The 24,143-nt window shown below is 39.7% G+C and overlaps 1 protein-coding gene across 1 annotated transcript in view; it reads right to left on the minus strand.

The window, feature by feature from the left end:
* DIPK1A (divergent protein kinase domain 1A) overlaps positions 1 to 24,143 on the minus strand; it is a gene marked incomplete at its 5' end in the record, with an annotated part of 120,318 nt that overhangs the window by 7,320 nt on the left and 88,855 nt on the right. Inside the window, one exon of the mRNA XM_079904409.1 lies at positions 4,169 to 4,276. Coding sequence (XP_079760535.1) covers positions 4,169 to 4,276 — 108 coding nt within the window. The remainder of the gene's footprint in view (positions 1 to 4,168; positions 4,277 to 24,143) is intronic.

Below are 24,143 nucleotides of genomic sequence, written 5' to 3' on the forward strand. Positions count from 1 at the left end.
TTGCCCATTTCATCTAGATTATCCAATTTGTTCACTGTACTCTCATATAATCTTTTTTATTTATGTAGAACTGATAGTAATGTCCCCGCTTCATTTCTGATTTTAGTTATTTGAGTCTTCTCTGTTTCTCAGTCCATCTAGCTAAAGGTTTGTCAAATTTTATTGACCTTTTCAAAGAACCAACTTTTGGTTTCATTGATTTTCTTTATTATTATTTTTCTATTCTCTATTTCCTTTATCTCTGCTGTAATCCATAGTATTTCCTTCCTTCTGCTAGGTTTGGGTTTAGTTTGCTCTTCATTTTATAATTCCTTATGTTGTAAAGTTTGATTGTTTATTTGAGATCTTTCATATTTCTAATATGTTTATAGATGTAAATATAATTTTTTAAAAGTCAAATTACACAGAAAGATAAAAGGAAAAGTTCTACACCCATTTCTCTAATTCCCAGAATTTGTCACTATTAACTATCTAGCTATTTATCAAACTAACATTATATGGTGCTTTACTCTGTGCTACAGTCTACTAATTTATCTTACTCCCTATAACAACCTTATGCAGTAGATACTATTATTATCCTGATTTAACTGATAGAAAAACTGAAGCAGAAAGAAGTGAAGCAGCATGATGAAGGGAATACAATAGTGGCAAAGCCAACATATTAACCCAGGCAGTCTAGTCATGCTTATATATAAAAACCAAATATGACCATATTAATTGGTAATAATATTAATCACTCCTCTGCGTCAAACCCTCTAATTCAATCAGAATAAAGTCCAAAGCCCTTTTCATTGTCTGCTAGGCTTCTTATGAGCTGGCCTGCTTCTCTAACCTGATCTATTTTTTTTTTTTTTTTTTTGCGGTACGCGGGCCTCTCACCGTTGTGGCCTCTCCCCTTGCGGAGCACAGGCTCCGGACGCGCAGCCTCCGCGGCCATGGCTCACGGGCCCAGCCGCTCCGCGGCATGTGGGATCTTCCCGGACCGGGGCACGAACCCGCGTCTCCTGCATCGGCAGGCGGACTCTCAACCACTGCGCCGCCAGGGAAGCCCTCTAACCTGATCTTTACCACTTACTCCCTGGGTCTCTATATCCCATCTACATGTGTCTTCTCTATGTTCCTTGAACCTATCAGCATTATTCCTGTTTCATGACCTCCTTCACTTGCTGTTGGTTTTGCCTGGAATGCACTCTCACCGATCTTCATACGGCTGGTTCCTTCACATCATTCAAGTCTCAGCCCAGATATCACTTTAGGGAGGGCTTCCCCAACCCCCTACCTAAAATAGATCCCTCTTCCATCACAGGTCACTCTCTAACCCATGACCCCATTTTATTTTCTTCACAGCCCTCACCAATGTCTGAAATGATCTTATATCTTTTTTAAATTTTTACTTATTTATTTATTTATTTATCTATTGGCTGCGTTGGGTCTTTGTTGCTATGCGCGGGCTTTCTCTAGTTGCAGCGAGCAGGGGCTACTCTTCGTTGCAGTGCACTGGCTTCTCATTGCAGTGGCTTCTCTTGTTGCAGAGCATGGGCTCTAGGTGCGCGGGCTTCAGTAGTTGTGACACGTGGGCTTCAGTAGTTGTGGCTCGTGGGCTCTAGAGTTCAGGCTCAGTAGCTGTGGTGCATGGGCTTAGTTGCTCCGTGCATGTGGGATCTTCCCGGACCAGGGATCAAACCCGTGTCCCCTGCATTGGCAGGCAGATTCCTAACCACTGCACCATGAGGAAGTCCATGAAATGATCTTATTTCTTTATCGACTCTTTTATCATTTGTCCTCTTTCAAATGAAACATAAGGCATATGAGGCCAGAGGCTTTGTCTGTCTTATTCCCCATGGTCTCTCCCAATGCCTTAAGCAGTACCTAGCACATAGTAGATACTCAAATATTGGACTTTATTTCAGAAATCCTCTTAAACATGGCTAGTAGTGTAGACTTAAAATCTATTTTAAATTTCTATAAGATGAATGAGTATTTATATTGGAAACTTAGAAATAATTTGAAGAAAAAAGATGAACATAAAAATCATGCAATATTCCACTGCCCAAGGATAACCAGTGTTGTTTGTTTTTTCTTTATAAATTTATTTATTTTATTTATTTATTTTTGGCTGCATTGGGTCTTCGTTGCTGCGTGCAGGTTTTCTCTAGTTGCAGCAAGTGGGGGCAACTCTTCGTTGCAGTGCAAACCTGCTCTGCAAGTTTCTTAACCTTGTGACCTCTCTTGCCTCAGTTTCTTTAACAATAAAATGGAAATAATGATAATACCTCTTTCATAGGGAGGTTGTGAGGATCAAAGAGAAATACATGAAAAGTTCTTAGAACAATGTTGACATATAGAAAACAATATAACAAACACCTGTGTACCTACTATCTTCACAACAGACCTTAACCTTTTGCCATATTTGCTTCATTTTTTAAAAACATTTATTTTATTTATTTATTTTTGGCTATGCTGGGTCTTCATTGCTGCACGCGGGCTTTCTCTAGTTGCAGCGAGCAGGGGCTACTCTTCATTGTGGTGCGCGGGCTTCTTATTGCGGTGGCTTCTCTTGTTGCAGAGCATGGGCTCTAGGCATGCAGGCTTCAGTAGTTGTGGCACATAGGCTCAGTAGTTGTGGCTCACGGGCTCTAGAGTACAGGCTCAGTAGCTGTGGCACATGGGCTTAGTTGCTCCGTGGCATGCGGGATCTTCCCGGACCAGGGCTCAAACCCATGTCCCCTGCATTGGCAGGCGGATTCTTAACCACTGTGCCACTAGGGAAGTCCCTAGGAAGTGTTTTTAAAAAGATTTAAAAAGGAAGTGTTAGAAGGTTGATTGCACTTGCTTTTACCTTAGGATATCGTGCTACTTAAGGAATTGCTTAGAGATCTGTTCTAGAATCTATTAATAAATAGTGATGGAAGCTATCAAGTTATATCTTTCCAATGGATTTTAACTTTTTTTTTTTTTTTTTTTTTTTTGCGGTACACGGGCCTGTCACTGCTGTGGCCTCTCCCGTTGCGGAGCACAGGCTCCGGACGTGCAGGCTCAGCGGCCATGGCCCACGGGCCCAGCCGCTCCGCGGCATGTGGGATCTTCCCAGACTGGAGCACGAACCCATGTACCCTGCATCGGCAGGCGGACTCTCAACCACTGCGCCACCAGGGAAGCCCTGGATTTTAACTTTTTTAAAAAATAAATTTTATTTATTTATTTATTTAGGCTGCATTGGGTCTTCATTGCTGCGCACGGGCTTTCTTTAGTTACAGCAAGCGGGGGCTACCCTTCGTTGTGGTGCGCGGGCTTCGCATTGTGGTGGCTTCTCTTGTTGCGGAGCACAGGCTCTAGGTGCGCGGGCTTCAGTAGTTGCGGCATGCAGGCTCAGTAGTTGTGGCTCATGGGCTCTAGAGCGCAGGCTCAGTAGTTGTAGCGGACAGGCTTAGTTGCGCCACGGCATGTGGGATCTTCTCGGACCAGGGACTGAACCTGCATCCCCTGCATTGGCAGGCGAATTCTTAACCACTGCGCCACCAGAGAAGTCCCGGTTTTGATGTTTTGTTGTATTTTCTTCTAGCACAATGGTGTCCTATTGTTTTAATTTATATTTCTTTGATGATAGGTGAGGTAGAACTTTTCTTTCATTATGCTTATCAGCTATTTATAGTTCTTCTTTTGTGATTTAGCTCATCCTGTCCTCTGCCCATGCCTCTAGTTTAATTCTTCATTCAGGTATGAGCTCAAATTTTATCTTAGAAAGGTCCTCCCTGTTCACCTCTTCTAAAGCATATTTCTACCCTCATCATCCCCTACATTTTTCATCAACCCACCCTGTGTACAACCTATATAAAACACACTACGTTCTGTAATTTCCTTGCTTATTTATTTATCTATCAACTGTTTATGTTCCCCATCCCTCTGGAATAATGTGACTCACAGGGAAGTTATCTTATCTATCTTAATCACCACTATTTTCCTAATAACTAAAACAGTGTCTGGAACATGCTGGAAATAGGGGATTTATAAACATCTGTTGGATGAGTGAATCAATGCATGCACAATTGAAGTATTTAAAATGTCCTAAAGTTCTAGTTCAAGAATGCTCTTAACAATGCTTTAATTTAGTTTAAGGTAAAATCAGAGAGCACCATAAATCTGGACTGTTTATTCATAATGTCCATACCTGATTGTTGGGCTTGGTTGATAAGCATTTTCCAAAGTAAAGAGTTTCTGTGACACAAAGGCTATTACATGCGGGCCCATCAATAACTCCAGTCTTGTACTTGTCACACTAAAAACCAGGAAATAGAAAAGTAGTTAATAGAAAAATGTTCTTAAGAAGAAACATATTAAAATATTTTCAAATTAAGCAATTGACAAAGGATTAATCTCCAAAATATACAAACAGCTCATGCAGCTCTATGTCAAAAAAAACAACAACCCAATCAAAAAATGGGCAGAAGATCTAAATAGACATTTCTCCAAAGAAGATATACAGACTGCCAACAAACACATGAAAGAATGCTCAACATCACTAATCATCAGAGAACTGCAAATCAAAACTACAATGAGATATCACCTCACACCAGTCAGAATGGCCAACATCAAAAAATCTACAAACAATAACTGCTGGAGAGGGTGTGGAGAAGAGGGAACCCTCCGGCACTGTTGGTGGGAATGTAAATTGATACAGCCACGATGGAGAACAGTATGGAGGTTCCTTAAAAAACTAAAAATAGAATTATCATACGATCCAGCAATCCCACTCCTGGGCACATATCCGGAGAAAACCATAATCTGAAAAGATACATGCACCCCAGTGTTCACTGCAGCACTATTTACAATATCCAAGACATGGAAGCAACCTAAATGTCCATCGACAGAGGAATGAATAAAGAAAATGTGGCATATATATAATGGAATATTACTCAGCCATAAAAAATAATGAAATAATGCCATTTGCAGCAACATGGATGGACCTAGAGATTATCATACTAAGTGAAGTAAGTCAGAAAGAGAAAGACAAATGTCATATGATATCACTTACATGTGGAATCCAAAAAAAAGATACAAATGAACTTATTTATAAAACAGAAACAGTCTTACAGATATCAAAAACAAACTTATGGTTACCAAAGGGGACAGAGCGGGGAGGGATAAATCAGGAGCTTGGGATGAACACACACACACTACTATATATAAGATAGATAACCAACAAGGACATACTGTATATAGCACAGGGAACTCTACTCAATATTCTATGATAACCTTTAAGAGCAAACAATCTAAAAAAGAATATATGTATATGTATAACTGAATCACTTTGCTGTACACCTGAAACTAACACATTGTAAATCAACTATACACCAAGAAAATTAAAATTAAAAAAGAAAAAACATATTAAAGACACCATAAAGAGATATCTATATTCTTTAAGAGAAAGTCCTATGATGAAAAGAATTCAGGCTTTGGATCAGGACAGACTTGGATTTGAATACAAGCTCTGCTCCTTACTAGCTATATAATGATGAGAGATCTTGTTGTGACTAGGGTGTGCATAGAATTTTGAAACTGTTTTTCCCACTTAGCGTGGCCTGAGGTGGTATGGTACCTACTCTCTGTGAGAAGGTAGGCATTCAATTTTTAAAAACGGTTCAATTTTAAAATAAAAAATAAAGTTTTAAATACCAAAATATTTTAAAATAACAAAATTAAGTCACGTCTGTCATCTTGTCATCTTTGATATTGCCCCCAAAAAAGAAAAAGATGGGAATTCCCTGGCAGTGCAGCAGTTAGGACTCTTAGCTCTCACTGCCGAGGGCCTGGGTTCAATCCCTGGTCAAGGAACTACGATCCTACAAGCCAAGTGGCACAGCCGAAAAAAAAAAAGAAAACCAAACGCTTTGACAAAATAAGGTACCAGTGTAACCCTAAGGCACAATAAATAAGGATGGCCTGCAAAATACAGTGAAAACTACAGCAGAGTACAGAAGGATGCTGAGATTAAGTACCTGCTGTGACCTCACTTCTCAGACAAAGTTGGCGGAGCACTAAATAGGTGGTACACCAGAGGAACAGAACCATCACTCTGGTTTGCAATGAAAGTTTAAGGGGCACAAGCTGTGGGAACTTCCAAGGACTCTATCTGGCATTGTAAAGTAGCGGGGCAAGGCAGTGCTGATTGATAAAATCCTTAAAAATGTTATCTATGTTGGAGGCAGTCTGTAAATAAACTAAGCATTGGGAGAGACTATATTATGAGCATCTCTGTAGTTGCTGGGGAGATAGACAGGCTAAACCAATCTGTGTGAGTGTCTCCATCTCATCTTTTTTTCTCTTTTACCCCCCCCCCCCCACACACACACAAACTCTGGGCCACAGAAGTTTCACCACTTGCTCATTTCACTGTCCCAGTTGATTCCTGCAAATAGTGGTTGAAGAACTCCTTTCATTCAGTAATGAGTAATACTCAAAAGAAAACAAGCAGGAGATCTATACAGCAAATGTACAAGGAAAAGGAGGAAAGGAATAGGAAAAGGACATGTCAAATAAAGAAATTTTCCAGAAAAATACTGCCATGAAGCACACCAAACATACTGTTATGAATTCAAAGGACTTAATGAAACAGTTTAAAATAATGTCTCAAAGCAGAAGACATAATGAGAGACAAAAGAAGTAAATGTAAAATAAGCAAGCAGAACTCAAAAATTAAGAAAAAGAAAAAAATCGAAGAAATTAAAGTCACATTATGAATGGGGAAAAAAGAGGGGGCAGACAAAAATAACAACATAGTAAGACTTATGAGGGCTAGGTTGAAAAAGTGAGCAAAATGAAATGGAAATTTAAAAAGAACTAAAAAGAATTTGAGATAAAATTATAGATATAGAAGACAAAGGATATCCAGCATGTCCACGGGAGGGAGAATAGAACACGTAGAAAAGAAAAAATAATCAAAGTAGAATTCAAGAGAACTTCATGTAAGTGAGAGAAGTCTTTAATCTACAGATTGAAAGGATACACACTGTCCCAAGGAAACTGACACAGAATGACCCCTGTGACATATCCCATTGAATGTTACTGGACTTCAAAAATAAATAATTCTTTGAACATCCAGGCAAAAAGATCAAGACACTTTTAAGGGGAAATAAATCAGATTGGCCTCAGATTTCTCCATAGTCACATTCAAAGGTAGATAACAGTGGTGCAATGCCAGCAAAGTCTGAGAAAGGAAGTGTGACCTGCCTGTGCCCTAATTTTCTCATTTGTAAAAGGGGATGTACCTACTACTTGATTTATAGCATTATTATGAGCTATAATGGTTTAATGAGGATAGATCACCTGTGATTTCAATAAATGCTCAAAATAGCTCTTTTTATTCTCCATAGCCAAACTTTCTTACAGGTAAAAGGTGTTAAATGTTTTTGAACATGTAAGGATCAGAAGATAGAATTCCCATTAGCAACTCTTGAAGAACTATTAGAGAATGAATTTTAGGCAACCAAGAGATGAACAGAGAAACTGAACATGTAAGCCAGTTGAAATGTAGGACTGGGATGAAAACAACTGTGGAAATCTATTTCATAATAATTGTTAATATAGTATATGGTAGTTACTAGATACTTACCATGTGTCAGGCACTGTTCCAGTGCTGTACTTTTATTATGACAATAGCCCTGTGAGGTAGAACCTATTGTTATAGCCATTGTAAAAATAAGGAAACAGAAATAGCTATTAAGTAACTTGCTCAAGCTACAAAACGATAAAGCCAAGATTCCAACCTAGGCAGTCTGGTTCCAGAGCTCCTTCTCTTAATCACTACTGTATATTGTTCAGAATGTTAATATTATAAATTATACCAGTAAAAGTAATAAAATTAACAAGAACCAAGAAGGAGAGATGGAAGATGAGAGATGGCAAAAGGATGTTGATTTCCTTACCTTTATTATTTTTTAAATGTTTATTTTATTTATTTATCCCCCCGCCCCCTTTTTTTTGGTTGAGTCGGGTCTTAGTTGAGGCACACGGAATCTTTGTTGAGGCATGCAGGATCTTTTTGTCACGGCACGTGGTCTGCTCGGGTTTCTCTCTAGTTGCGGTGTCCGGCTTCTCTCTAGTTGTGGCACGCGGGTTCCAGAGCACATGGGCTCGGTAGTCTGTGGCACGGGGTCTCTCTCGTTGAGGCACACGAGCTCAGTAGTTGTGGCATGCGGGCTTAGTTGCCTGTGGCATGTGGGATCTTAGTTCCTCGACCAGGGATCAAACCTGCATCCACTGCACTGGAAGGTGGATTATTTACCACTGGACCACCAGGGAAGTCCCTGATTTCCTTATCTTTAATATCCAAGGTGAAAAGATAATATTGGGCTTCCCTGGTGGCAGAGTGGTTAAGAATCTGCCTGTCAATTCACGGGACACGGGTTTGAACCCTGGTCTGGGAAGATCCCACATGCTGCGGAGCAACTAAGCTCGTGCACCACAACTACTGAGCCTGTGCTCTAGAGCCCACGAGCCACAGCTACTGAAGCCCAGGAGCCAAAACTAGTGAAGCCTGCGCAACTAGAGCCCATGCTCCGCAACAAGAGAAGCCACCGCAATGAGAAGCCCGCGCACCACAACGAAGAGTAGCCCCCACTCGCCGCAACTAGAGAAAGCCCGCGTGCAGCAACGAAGACCCAACGCAGCCAAAAATAAATAAATAAATTTATAAAAAAGATAATATTTATATCTTATAAATCAAATAACAGAGACAGAAGTATATTCAAAAGTATAGAGATGACTAGTTGAAGAACTAATAATAATAATATATTAATTAAAATTAGGTGGAGTAAAGGAGATGGGATGGATGGAAGTATAATAATTTTGTCATTGCTTGTAGTGGGGAATAAATAGATATGGTCTAAAGCAATAAAGGATAAAGTATACTTTTAAAAGTTATAGTATAAGGCTAACCACTAGAAGAGCTAAAATCTGAATACAAACCTTCCTAAATTATCAAAAGGAACACGTGTAAAACATAGAAATATACACCCTCTAGAGAAAGATACAAACCAAATGAATCCTTAAAAACAAAGTAGGTTATAAAATGTGATACAGAACTAAGACATATCTATAAATGTCAATGGGATAAGCTTACCTATTATAAGAAAAATATCTTTAGAAAACAATGTCAAAAAAATTGAAAATAAAAGATGGTACAGGTATATCAGCCAAATGGAAAGAGAAAAGTTAAGCCACAATGTTATACCAGATGAGGTTGAATTTTGGGAGGTGTGTGGGGGAGCATTAAAAAGGCAAAAAAGAAAAGCTCCTTATAATGCTAAAACATATAATCCACAATGAGGATATTACAATACTACAGTCATGAATTTCTATTAAGAATAAAGTAACATCAAAATTGATTCAGTGAAATCTATAAGAAATAGAAAAAGAAATAAACAGAAAGGCATTAGAAGTAGGAGACCCTAAATCGCTTTTCTTAGTCTATGACAGATAAAAAAGTTTACCAAAAAAGATACAGAAGAACTCAATAATCTAATAAGGTAGATCTAATTGCCCTGAGAACAAACAGACCTTTTCAAAAGCCCGTGGAACATTTACAAAATTACAGCAAAACCTCCATACATTCCACTAAGTAGATATGGCAGAAGCAGTATGCTCCAATCACAATATGATAAAATTTGAAATTAACAAAAAATCTATCTGGAAAATTTTAAATATTCTTTTAATTCTTGAGTCAAAGAGAGAGCCTAAAATGAAATGTTAAGCAACTGGGAAATAAAAAATAATAATAAAAACAATTTAGGGACTTGCCCCGTGGCGAAGCGGTTAAGAATCCGCCTGCCAAAGCAGGGGACACGGGTTCGATCCCTGGTCCGGGAAGCTCCCACATGCTGCGGCGTGACTAAGCCCGTGCGCCACAACTACTGAGCCCACGTGCCACAACTAGTGAAGCCCATGCACCTAGAGGCCGTACTCTGCAACAAGAGAAGCCACTGCAATGAGAAGCCCGCACACTGCAACAAAGAGTAGGTCCCACTCGCCGCAAGTAGAGAAAGCCCACTCTTAGCAACAAAGACACAATGCAGCCAAAAATAAATAAATACATTTATTTAAAAAATTTTTTTTTAAATATCAGAAACTAAAGCTAAAACTAATGATAAAATTAAAAAACTAGAGAAGAAGGCAAAGTCTTAATTACATTGGCTGTGTTTCTGTAACTGAGAGAATTCCTCTAATCTTCATCTCCTATTCTCTGCTTTAGATCTTCTTGTTCTTTTCTGGTTTCTGCAATTACCTCTCAGAATTTTCCCTGTCTGTCTGGTTCTCTTAGTCTGATGACATTATGCTGCTCATAGATCAATCTTGCCCAGTTCTGGCTCTTGGGACAATGCAACCTATTAGAGGGTTGCAATGACTGGGCTTCCAATGATTGGGCTTCCTCTTGTGTGGGATAGGGGCTGAGGATAATTTCTTGAGCCCTTCACTTTGGGGGCATAAATTTTTCATGATCTCAAGCAAATAACCAAAGCACAGTGGGCTCTGGTAATTATTCAATACTTGGAAAGGCCAGCACAGGCTCCTCAGACCTGCCCACCGGGTCCCCCTTCCAACACTTGCCACAGTTTGCTCTGAGGATAAGGATAGCCCAGATAAGATCGAGAGTCCTGCCCACGTGTAGAGTTAAATACCAATACCTATGTTGCCCTTCAGCTATCACTAGCAGAAGCTCCTGGGTGAGCCCTTGACCATGCCACCTTTCTCCTTTAGACTGGGTTGTAACCAAGAATATTAGGTTTCATCTTCATAGGAGGAGCAGAGCAATCTAGTTCCTGGACTCAAGTTTGTGAGGGACTACACGGGGAGATGCTCAATACTTTCTTGCCCAGGTCAACCTCTGGGGATTTTTAGGAAATGCAGAACCATCTGTTTCGTATCAGGTGGTCAGCGATTTCATTGGCATGTTTCTTCACTGAGGCAAAGGTGGTGGGACTTCTTGGGCCTCACTCAGAAGTGAAACCTCCTGCAGGTATAGTTTAGGGTTTCTAAGGATTTTAGATAACATAGACCAATTTGCTGACAACAAATAAATAAGAAATCAACAAAAAAAATAATGTAAAAATAGACACAGACATGTTTGGAAACAAAACAGCACATCTCTAAATAACTTCTGGGTTAAAGGAGAAGTCACAAGGGATATGCAGAATATTTAGAACTGAACAACAACAAAGGTATACATATGAAAACTTGTGGGATACAGCTAAAGCAGTTCTTAGAGGAAAATTTACAGTTTTAAATGCAATGATGAAAAAATAAAAGACTGAAATAAATAGTAAACATTCAACAAAAGATGTTTTAAAAAATCACAATAATAACAATAAGAGAATAAACCAACCCCCAGAAGAAGAAGGAGGAGGAGGGGGAGAGGGAGGGGGAGAGGGGAGGAGTAGGAAGAGATGAAACAGCAGAAATTAATGGGAGGGACTTCCCTGGTGGCACAGTGGTTAAGAATCCGCCTGCCAATGCAGGGGACACGGGTTCAATCCCTGGTTCGGGAAGATCCCACATGCCACAGCTAAGCCCGTGCACCACAACTACTGAAGCCTGCGTGCCTAGAGCCCATGCTTTGCAACAAGAGAAGCCACCACAATGAGAAGCCACCACAATGAGAAGCCCGTGCACCGCAATGAAGAGTAGCCCCCGCTCACCGCAACTAGAGAAAGCCCACAGGCAGCAACAAAAACCAACGCAGCCAAAAATAATTAAATAAATAAATTTTTTTAAAAATTAATGGGAAAAAAAAAGATCAGCAATGCCAAAAGCTAGTTCTTTGAAAACTTTAACAAAAGAGATAAACCTTTAGCAAGACTGATCACTGAGAAACTGAGGATGCACAAATAAAGATTATCAGGATAGAAAGGGTAGTGCTAGTGAATAATGTAAACAACTCTGGCAATGCATTTAAAATGAGCAATACGTCTAAAACAATAACAAAAAGTGATACCAGAATAGAAAATCTAAGACTAATAAACATTAAAAAGACTTAATCAGTAACAAAAAATCTTTCCCTCTAAAAATATCAGGTCAAGGTATAGTCTAGGAGGACTTCAAGGTGCCATCCAGGATGCAGTGCTGTTTGTAAGAGTGGAAAATGATTAATAACATAAATGTCCATCACCAGGAGAATGGCTGAGTAAATTGTGGTATCTTCATACAATGCAATACTATACAGTAATTAAAATGAAAGAACTCAGCCTATGCATACCAACACAGAAAAATGCTGAAAACATAATATCAAGTGGAAAATGTTGCAGATTGGTATGTGCAGTTTAGTGTCATTTATTAAAGTTTAGAAACATGCAAAGCAATACTATATATTGTTTATGTACCCATAAACAATTAGTGAAAGTATGAAAACATGATGGTAAGAACTCACACCAAATTCAAGATGGTGTTTATCACTGGGGAGGAGGAAGGAGAATACCAGGGAGGGTAAAGAGAGCTTAACTGCACTGCCGTGTTTTTTCTTTTTAAAAATGAAATAGGGGCTTCCCTGGTGGCACACTGGTTAAGAATCCGCCTGCCAATGCAGGGGACACGGGTTCGAGCCCTGGTTGGGGAAGATCCCACATGCCGCAGAGCAACTAAGCCCGTGTGCCATAACTACTGAGCCTGCACTCTAGAGCCCACGAGCCACAACTACTGAGCCCGCGCTCTGCCACAAGAGAAGCCACCGCAATGATATGCCCGCGCACCGCAATGAAGAGTAGCCCCTGCTCGCGGCAACTAGAGAAAGCCCGCGCGCAGCAACGAAGACCCAGCTCAGCCAAAAATAAATAAATAAAATAATTTTTTTTAAAAAATGAAGCAAATATGGCAAAAGGTTAAGGTCTGTTATGAAGATAGTAGGTACACAGGTGCTTGTTATATTGTTTTCTATATGTCAACATTGTTTTAAGAACTTTTCATGTATTTCTCTTTGATCCTCACAACCTCCCTATGAAAGAGGTATTATCATTATTTCCATTTTATTGTTAAAGAAACTGAGGCAAGAGAGGTCATGAGGTTAAGAAACTTGCAGAGCAGGTTAGTGGTGGTGCTGGCCGAACCCAGATAGTCTGCCTCCAGAGCCTGTGCTTTTAACCACTTAAGTAAAAGAACCAGTAGTGGGATTGCTGGGTCATATGGTAGTTCTATTTGTAGTTTTTTAAGGAACCTCCATACTGTTCTCCATAGTGGCTGAACCAATTCACATTCCAACCAGCAGTGGAAGAGGGTTCCCTTTTCTCCACACCCTCTCCAGCATTTATTGTTTCTAGATTTTTTGATGATGGCCATTCTGACTGGTGTGAGATACAATGGAATATTACTCAGCCATAAAAAGAAACAAAATTGAGCTATTTGTAATGAGGTGGATAGACCTAGAGTCTGTCATACACAGTGAAGTAAGTCAGAAAGAAAAAGACAAATACCGTATGCTAACACATATATATGGAATTTAAGAAAAAAAAATGTCATGAAGAACCTAGGGGTAAGGCAGGAATAAAGACGCAGACCTCCTAGAGAACGGACTTGAGGTTATGGGGAGGGGGAAGGGTGAGCTGTGACGGGGCGAGAGAGAGTCATGGACATATACACACTAACAAACGTAGTAAGGTAGATAGCTAGTGGGAAGCAGCCGCATGGCACAGGGATATTGGCTCGGTGCTTTGTGACAGCCTGGAGGGGTGGGATAGGGAGGGTGGGAGGGAGGGAGATGCAAGAGGGAAGAGATATGGGAACATATGTATATGTATAACTGATTCACTTTGTTATAAAGCAGAAACTAACACACCATTGTAAAGCAATTATACCCCAATAAAGATGTTAAAAAAAAAAAAAAAAGAACCAGGATTACTCATCTTGGAGAGCAACATGCAGAGCAGGTTTAATAGTGGTGGGGTCGGATGCCTGTCCCCAGTGCTCCTGCTTAGGGGCCCTGATCACACTCATTCCCTTTGTACAAGCAACTCAAAGTGGGGTCAGGACTTTCACATTTGTTTCCTTGGGATTTTGCATATACTCAAATCATATAAAAAGCACTTGCTGGATGGATGAATAAATGAAGTGTAGTCTGGGTTTTTATCCAGAAATAGGGCATGCTATTATGAACAACTCCTGGAATAGGACTAATAGAGCTTTCCACTTTAACTGTCTTTGGCTCCTGCATCCTAAAGCACATTCTATCTGCAACTCTGCCCAAGGTCAAGATTTAAACATGGCCCTTTCTACCACACCTGTGTTCCAGTGAATAATCCTGAGGCTGTATTATTTCCTTCCTGAGCCAATATTCTCCTCCCGTCTTTTCTTGTATTCCCAAATCTAACATCATTTACGTTCACATTATCTTCCCTAATACAAAGTAAGATGATTTGAAGGCACAGACATGGTCTTAGTCATCTCTGAATCTCCGCTTCCCTTTAGCACATAGCACAGAGGTTGATATTTAAGCGTCTAATAAATGTTTATTAAATAACCACCATAAAGAACATAGAGGTTTTGATTTTAAAACCTCATTGAGGATAAAACGAATGCTTTTCCATAATATTTAAAACATTTTTTAAAAAAAGGGACAAACCAGCATCTTATTAGCAAGCTGTGAAACAGTGAAGACAAGTCTGGTATTCAGCTACAAGAATCAGATTCCTGTTTTGAGCAAAGGCGCCAAGCCAAGCCTGCATCAAAGAGGTAGTCACAAAGAACAGGCTCTTCAACTTGCGGCTTCTATCACAAACCAAAAGCAAATTTCCCACATGCTTTTATGAAAAGGATGGCTGGCCACATACTGTTTTGTTTTTGTTTTGTCTTGTTTTTAGGCTCGGCCATACACACAAACTATAATCACTGTCAGTAATCTGATATTCTAACTAAAAAGACACAGAAACTATAAAGAATGTTCAACTTTACAATACTCAGCGCAAAACATCAAAGGCTTTATTTCACTATGATTCTACCACACAACCCCCTTTGCTTGTACATACCTCATAGTACCAGAAGATGGCACTCTTCAGCTGCATTTTACAAAACCCATTTACGCTGAAGGAATAATTTCGTTAACTATGGCAACTGTACCACAAGGGGCGATAACAATGAACAAATGTATAGTAGGAGGTTTTAAATAATTTTCTAAGATCCACGTTCTAAAAATGTATTTCAGACAATCTCATCAATTTCTCCTTATTTAGGAGGAAACACAATAGTTGGGTTCTTTTTTTTTTTTTTTTTTTTTTTTTTGCGGTACGCGGGCCTCTCACTGTTGTGGCTTCTCCCGTTGCGGAGCACAGGCTCCGGACGCGCAGGCTCAGCGGCCATGGCTCACGGGCCCAGCCGCTCCGCGGCATGCGGGATCCTCCCGGACTGGGGCACGAACCCGTGTCCCCTGCATCGGCAGGCGGACTCTCAACCACTGCGCCACCAGGGAAGCCCAATAGTTGGGTTCTTAATTCCTGAAAATTCTCCAAGTCTCTAGTCAGCACCCTCACCCATTCCCTACATCATCTATTTTAAATCAACTTCACCATTCTCTGCACTCTCACTGTATCTTCAACCTCTCATTCTTCCCTTCTCTCCTAACTTCTTTCTCTCGGCCATTAACGGTGCTCATCACACTCGGTCTCTTTTCCTCTCTCTCTTCACACATACACACACGCACACACGAACCCTCTCTCTTTTGTTCCCTTCTGTTATAATGTCTGTATTTTATTTTCAGCATATACAGTGTGCTACTTGTGTGCGTGTTTATAGTCCAGGTGCCTCTAATGTCCCAATCAGGAATGCACAGGTGCTTGGCTAGCATTCTAATAAGGTAGTCAGGAAGCCCATGCTCCAGAGGTAGCTGCTGTAAGGGCTTCTACAATATTATCCCTATCTTGATAAGGATTGATCCATCTCTGAGATTTTGTTAACTAGCAAATTAGAATTTTAACTGGTGAAATTTGTGGCTAGTTAAATAGCATGGTTAAGTTAGAAATTAACTATCATTGGTGAAATTAAGAGAGATGGATTGGCTAAAATAAGAGACATTCCTACTCTTTCACAAAGAGGGTATAAGAACCAGTTGAAGCCATACCTTTATCTTTAGGGAGGTACCCAGAGCTAATCGTTTTACAGCAGAGGTTCTCAACTTCAGGAAGTTTCAGCACAGATCCGTGCACAGTACTGTGCTGCTGGTCCAAGAGACCACATTTTGAGAATCACTGGTTCAGAATTTCTAGTTGCCTGATGCTAATTGTAAGGGTAACAGGAGCTGCCTCTGAAATCTTTCATGAAAGCTGATGGAACACCTAAAAGGCCAGAGTTAGAACTTTAATGAGTTTACAGACTGATTATATGAAATGGTTTGTGACTGCTTATAAATAAATATGTGCTGAATAAATGCCTATGTGTATAGTAGAAATCATTTTCATTATAACCTAGTAAAAAGGTTGTGAGGGAGTAGTTAATGCACCTATATCAAACATTTTCTGTGGCTACCATTATCTTTCAAAACAGAATCTATGGAAGTGTGCATGACCAAACTAGATTAGGTCAGTTTAAAACAATTTCCCAGCCAAAAGGTGGAGGCAGCCCAAGAATCCGTGGATGGATGGATGGATAAACAAAATGTGGTTATATACATACAATGGAATATTATTCAGCCTTAAAAAGGAAGAAAATTCTGACACATGCTACAATATGGATGAACCTTCAGGATATTACGCTAAGTGAAATAAAACTGTCAACAAAAAGACAAACACAGTTGACTCCTGAACAACATGGGGGTTAGGGGCACCAATCTCCTCCCCAGCAGAAAATCAGTGTATAACTTTATATTCAGCCCTCTGTATCCATGGTTCTGCATCCGCAGATTCAACCAACTGCGGTACGTATAATACTGTAGTACATATTTAGTGAAAAAAAATACACCATAAATTGACCCATGCAGTTCAAATCCATGTTGTTCAAGTGTAACTATACTGTGTGATTCCACTTATGTGAGATCTTTAAGTAGTCAGACTCATAGAAATAGAAAGTAGTTGCTAGGGGCTTGGGGAAGGGAAAATGGGAAGTTGTTTAAGGGGTATAGAGTTTCAGTTTTGCAAGATGAAAAAGTTATGGAGACTGGCTGCAAAGCAATGTGAATATACCTAACACTACTGAACTGTACAATTAAAAATGGTTAAGATGATCTATGGAAAATAGTACTGCTGTTCCTCAAGAAATTAAAAATAGTACTACTGGGACTTCCCTGGTGGCACAGTGGTTAAGAATCCGCCTGCCAATACACAGAACACGGGTTTGATCCCTGGTCTGGGAAGATCCCACATGCCGTGGAGCAACTAAGCCCGTGTGCCACGACTACTGAGCCTGCGCTCTAGAGTCCACAAGCCCCAACTACTGAAGCCCGCATGCCTAGAGGCCATGCTCTGCAACAAGATAAGCCACCACAATGAGAAGCCGGGGCGCACCACGATAAAGAGTAGCCCCTGCTTGCGGCAACTAGAGAACGCCCGTGTGCAGCAACGAAGACTCAATGCAGTCTCTAATAAGTAAATTTATATATTAAAAAAAATAGTACTATTATGCGATCCAGCAACCTCACGTCTGGGTATATATCCAAAGGAAACAAAATAATTATTTCAAAGAGATAGCTGTACTTCCTTGTTCATTGCAGTATTATTCACAATAGCCAAGGTTATAGAAACAACTTAAGTGTTTGTGGACAGATGAATGGATAAAGAAAATGTGGTATATAGACACAATGAAATATTATTCAGCCTGTCATTTGCAATGACATGAATGAACCTGGAGGGTATTATGCTAAGTGAAGTAAGCCAGAGAGAGAAAGACAAATACTGCACGGTATCACTCATAAGTGGCATTTGAAAAAAAAAAAGATCAGAGAAACAGAGAGTAGGAAAGTAGTTGTCAGGGGCTGAGAGGGTGGGGGAAATAAGGAGAGGATAGTAAAGGGTACAAACTTTCATTTATAAAATGAATAAGGTCTAAGGCTCTAACGTGTCATAACATGGTGACTATAGCTGATAACACTGTATTGTATAACTGAAATTTGCTAAGAGAGTAGAACTTAATTGTTCTCACACACCAAAAAAGGAAGTATGCTAGGTAATGGACGTGTTAATTAACTCGAGGGAGGGATCCTTTCATAGTGTATATATATGTATGTCAAATCACCACATACTTTAAATATCTTACAATTTTATTTGTTGATTATATTTCAATAGAGTGGGGACTAAAAGTAATAACAAACTGAGAAACAAACATGGTTAAGAGGGTGTTATGTGGATGTTATCACAATTTAAAAAAATTCAAACCAAACCAAACCAAACCCAAACAACAGATTTCCCAGCACAGTTTCTAGAAACAGTAGTCAAAACTCAATGTCAACACTTATTTCCTGCCATTCAAACTTAATCCAACATATTTTGGCTTTGGACCGTACTATACTTTGAAAATACTTATAACACTTTTTTTTAAACATCTTTATTGGAGTATAATTGCTTTACAATGAATGGTGTGTTAGTTTCTGCTTTATAACAAAGTGAGTCAGCTATACATATACATATAACCCCATATCCCCTCCCTCTTGCATCTCCCTCCCACCCTCCCTATCCCACCCCTCTAGGCGCTCACAAAGCACTGAGCTGATCTCCCTGTGCTATGTGGCTGCTTCCCACTAGCTGTCTATTTTACATTTGGTAGTGCTTATAACACTTTTGACAATGAACTCTGAATTGCAAATTTCAGTTCTTACATTATTTAACCTCTCTTCAGCATTCGTCCTTGTTGACCACTTTTCTAATGGCTTCTGTCCCCATGTTTTTCTCCTACTTCTCTGGCCACTTATTCTGAGTCTTTCTGCGGAGTCATTCTCTTCCTTTCTCATAATCATAAATATTGTTTTCCAGGGTTTTGTTCTACTTTCTTTGGGTTCTCTGTATGTCATCATGGGTAACATTTATTTCCATGGCTCTAACAAACCTCTGTCCTTACACAGGCCTTTCTGCTGAGTTAAATATCTAAGTGCTTCCTGGACATCTCCTGTCTCCATCTGGATAACTTACAAGTACTTCACACTCAACCTTCCCCAAACTGAACTCACCATCTCCCGCCTTCCTCTCCCCCAAGGGTTGTTCTCCTTTATTCCCTACCTCATTGAAAGGTGCCATCATCCACTCAGGCATCCAAGGGAGGGAGCAGTGAGTTGTCTTAACCGCCTCCTTCCTCCTCATCCTCCCACATTCAGCTGGTCACCATGTGCTGGCAATCAAATCATTTCCTTAATATCCTTTGAAGCTATTTCTTCCTCTATTCCCTCTGCCAGTGCCGTGGTTTAAGCTCTCACTGCTTTGTGCCTGGATTACAACCACCACCATAAAACTGGTCTCCCTGCGTGTGATAGTCTCCTATCCAATTCACCCTCTACTACAACCGGTGAAATTCGTCTGAAACATAAATCTGATCACTCACTCCCTGTTTAAAAACTTCTATTGATTCTCTACTACCCTTAATACAACATGAATGGTTTTTTGAATTTTTTTTTTTTTTTTTTGCGGTACGCGGGCCTCTCACTCTTGTGGCCTCTCCCGTTGCCGAGCACAGGCTCCAGACGCGCAGGCTCAACGGCCATGGCTCACGGGCCTAGCCGCTCTGCGGCATGTGGGATCTTCCCGGACCGGAGCACAAACCCATGTCCCCTGCATCAGCAGGTGGACTTTCAACCACTGCGCCACCAGGGAAGCCCCTGTTTTTTGAATTTGACTCTGCTAACTTGACCTCTATAAACTGCCCCTCATGCACTCTGCTCTAGCCACGCTGCTTCTGGAATGTAGCATTCTTTCATATCTTTGTAGCTTTGCACATGCTTCTTTCTGCCTGCACTGCTCAAAATTCAGTCCAGATACAACCTCTTCCAGAAAGTCTTCTGGAACCTTCTCAGGATGGCTCAATAAAAAAATACATTGCATGGGACATATACTAAAAATTATTCATTGTTTATTGGTAATATTTGGGACATATACTAAAAAACACTCATTATTTTAAATTCAAATTTAACTGGGTATCCTGTTTGGTTTTTTTCCCCCTAAATCTAGCAACACTACTCCCAGTCTCAATTATGTACTTCTTGTTTATTTTTTCATGTCCTCTCCTAGTCTTTAAGCGTCTTCAGGGCGGGAACATGCCTTATCTCTGTAACTCCAGGTTCCAGCACAGTGCTAGTAAGCACATAACTAAAATCACATGGTGTTTTACTGCTGGCTTGTTTCTTCTAAGCTGGCTTTAACCCCTAGTCTCTTTAGTGCTTCTCAGGAACGATGTTCATGGTAACAGTGATGCCACCTGCCTCAGCATCATGGTGAACGTGACATGAGACAGTGCAGCCCAGCACGTGAAGGCCACCAGGAATGCTACTATAATTTAACCAGTAAGATTATCCTTGGAATAGGGCTTATGTCTGTTAAGATTTGAAATAAATTTGTTCAGTAAATATTTTTCTATAAGTTTGCGAAGAAGAAATTGGTAACCTAACTCAAGTTGGCATAAAGGAAGACCATATTTTTAAAAGGAAAACGTTAAGCTTGCACTTTAAAAGCAGTATGTTCCAAGTGAACTGGTTCCGTGCATTTTAAAAATATAGGATAACAGCACAAAATGAACCTCTAGAGTCAAGTAATAATTGATCCTGAGCAAATAATAGCTAAGTGAAACCATTAGCTATGTACTGCTATCTAATTGGAAACATGGTTCTAAATATCTTAAATTTAGTGTATATATTTTTAATAAATTTTATTTTATTTATCTTTATTTTTGGCTGCATTGGGTCTTCGTTGCTGTGTGCAGGCTTTCTCTAGTTGCGGCAAGCAGGGGCTACTATTCGTTGCGGTGCGCGGGCTTCTCATTGCGGTGGCTTCTCTTGCTGCAGAGCATGGGCTCTAGGTGCGCAGGTTTCAGTAGTTGTGGCACCTGCGCCCTGTAGTTGTGGCTTGCAGGCTCTGGAGCGCAGGCTCAGTAGTTGTGGCACACAGGCTTAGTTGCTCTGCGGCATGTGGGATCTTCCCAGACCAGGGATCGAACCCGTGTCCCCTGCATTGGTAGATGGATTCTCAACCACTGCACCACCAGGGAAGTCCCCGAATTTAGTATATGTTAAGCTAGTTGTTTTAAGCAACAAATCATTATCTCTAGAAATTAAATCTTAAGAGACTGTAATAAAATCTAGAGGCTCTCTCATCTTTTAATGTTTCCATTTTAAAGCAGGTGCTCATATAATAGTCACAAAGGTTCACCAGAATATCACAGAGAGTGATTCTTCTATTATCCAGGTAGAACCTCAGAACAAACACTCTCGATCATGGAGGAACTTGCCAGAAATTTCAATATTAAACAAAGTTGTCCTAAAAAATATACAGAAGGAAAATTTCTCTCCCTCTCCCACCATTCTTTTTTTTTTCTTTTTTAAAGAACCCAGCAAACCACAGAGTCAAACTGTACAAAATTTCTTTATGGTTAGGCACAAAATAGAACTTTGCTGAAATAATGAGTCCATTAGTGATTGCTATGATCAGAGAAAATGTACTGTGAATTATACAACATATTGTAACTAGCTTGGTGGAAAAAATTTTTTAAAGCACAAATGGAAAAAAAAAGGATCCTTCTAAGCACATCCAATTAGGCTTAGTTACTGTTGCCCTTAGTTTCAGAGACAGCTGCCTTTAAACAAAGATGAGCAGAACACAGTTCTTATTCCTTATGCTTCCACAAGTTAACCTTGGCTTCCCAGGAACACCACCCCCACTCCATTTCCCCTCTTGGAGTTTTAAAAGCCTATTATGCATTTCACTAGAATCCAGCTCTAAATAATGGATATAACAGTGGAAGGTTTCATACTTTTATTAAAAACTGAAAACAAGAAACTTGAATTGAAATTGCAAGTCAATGTACAAGGTGCAAAATTAATCTCAGTTTTGGCTAGAAGTTAAGAATCCCATTAACTTTAACATCTTTTAACAAAAATGATCCATTGGTTAGAGAAAAACATCTCAGGGCAGTAATACTAATATTCTGTAGTGACTTCCCATGTTGAAGTTATAAGAAATGTACTTGATTACTAAATTAGACTAATTCACACCCAGTACATAATGCATATGAAATACATATTTGATTTGTTCAACATTCTAAGTTTGTTTTTAAAATTTACTGTTAAAAGACAAAAGAGGAAAAGATATTAATTTGCAGGTAGCCAAAAGGCCCAATGACCAAGGCTGTGGTTCACTGGCTACTGATGCATGATTCTGGGAATTCTCAGATCTAATGTTAATCAGCATCTTGCTCTGAGGGATAAAAGTGCTAAGGCAAGCTTGGTTGTAATGAGAAGGAGAAAGGTGCTCCTCAGTGTCTTTCCAAATTCTTCCTATTCTGTAAGGTCCTACAGAAGATCTACCTCCTCTATGAAGCCTTTCTCTACTATGCTACCCAAAGTGATTTATCTATTCATTGAAACCTTTCTTAAATTTTTGTAATACAACTATTTGTAGCACAAACTAAATCATTTTAACCGGATGTGATAATCTTCGGATGTGTTGGCTTGGCTAAACTGCAGTTCCCAGCTAATGAAGCAAACAATAATCTAGGTGTTGCTGCATTTTAGAGATGTGTCCATAATCAACTGACTTTAAGAGAGATTATCCCAGATAACCTGGGTGGGCCTGATTCAATTAGTTGAAGGGCCTTAAGAGCATTGCTGAGGCTTCCCTGACGAAGAAGAAATTCTGTTTGTGCATAGCAGCTTTAGCTTAGGCCCAAGAGTTCTAGCCTGTCATTTCGGACTTGCCACAATTGGGTAAGCCAATTTCTTGCAAGAAATCTCTCACTTTAAAAAAAATTGAGGGGCTTCCCTGGTGGCGAAGTGGTTGAGAGTCCGCCTGACGATGCAGGGGACACAGGTTCGTGCCCCGGTCTGGGAAGATCCCACATGCCGCGGAGCGGCTGGGCCCGTGAGCCATGGCCGCTGAGCCTGCGCGTCCGGAGCCTGTGCTCCGCAACGGAAGAGGCCACAACAGTGAGAGGCCCGCGTACCGCAAAAAAAAAAAAAAAAAAAAAAAAAATTGAGATATAATTGACATATAACATTATATTACTTTCGGGTATAGAACATAATGATTCAATATTTGTATATACAGTGTAATAATCACCACAAGAAGTCTAGTTAACATCCATCACCATACATAGTTACAGAATTTTTTTCTTATGAGAACATTTAAGATCTAATCTCTTTGCAACTTTCAAATATACAATACAGTGGTATGAACTATGGTCACCATCTTGTACATTGTGTCCCCATGACTTATTTGCTTTATAACTGGAAGTTTGGTCCTTTTGACCCCCTTCACCCATTTTGCCCACCCTACACCCCCTCCTCTGGCAACCACCGATATGTTCTTTGTATCTATGAGCTGGATTTGTTGTTGTTGTGTTTTAGATTCCACATATAAATGAGATCATGTGGTATTTGTCTTTCTCTGGCTGACTTATATCACCTAGTATAATGCCCTCAAGGTCCACACATGTTGTTAATAAATAATATTAATAAATTTGTACTAATAAAATTTAAAATAATAATCAATCTCTTAATATATATTTTTATTGGCTCTGCTTCTCTGCTTGAAACTTGACTGATACAACTGATCGTATAATGTCATGTATGTATGTGTGTATGTATATGTCTTATTGTCCCAGTCAGATTCAAAGGCATAAACTTGAAATAATAAGAATAATAATTTATTGAGCACTTACTACGTGTCAAGAGTTAAGTGTTGTATTAAGCCTTTTAATACGTGAACTCACAACCACCTGAGAATATTAAAATCCTCATTTTAATCCCAATTTTATAGAGGCTAAATAATTTGCCTAACCTATACAGCTAAGGAATGGCAAACCCAGAACTCAAACCTGAACCTCATTTATTCCAGTGCTTATGCACTTAACTATTGCAATAGACATGACCCATCACACACAGACAGAAAGGTGAAAAGACAGAGACAGAGACATACAGAAAGAAGAAAGCTATGTAAGCTTAGACAGACCATTATTCTTAAACATAAGTAAACTGATTATCACACTCT

The sequence above is a fragment of the Stenella coeruleoalba genome, assembly GCF_951394435.1.
Source record: "Stenella coeruleoalba genome assembly, chromosome: 1".
Lineage (NCBI taxonomy): Eukaryota > Metazoa > Chordata > Mammalia > Artiodactyla > Delphinidae > Stenella > Stenella coeruleoalba.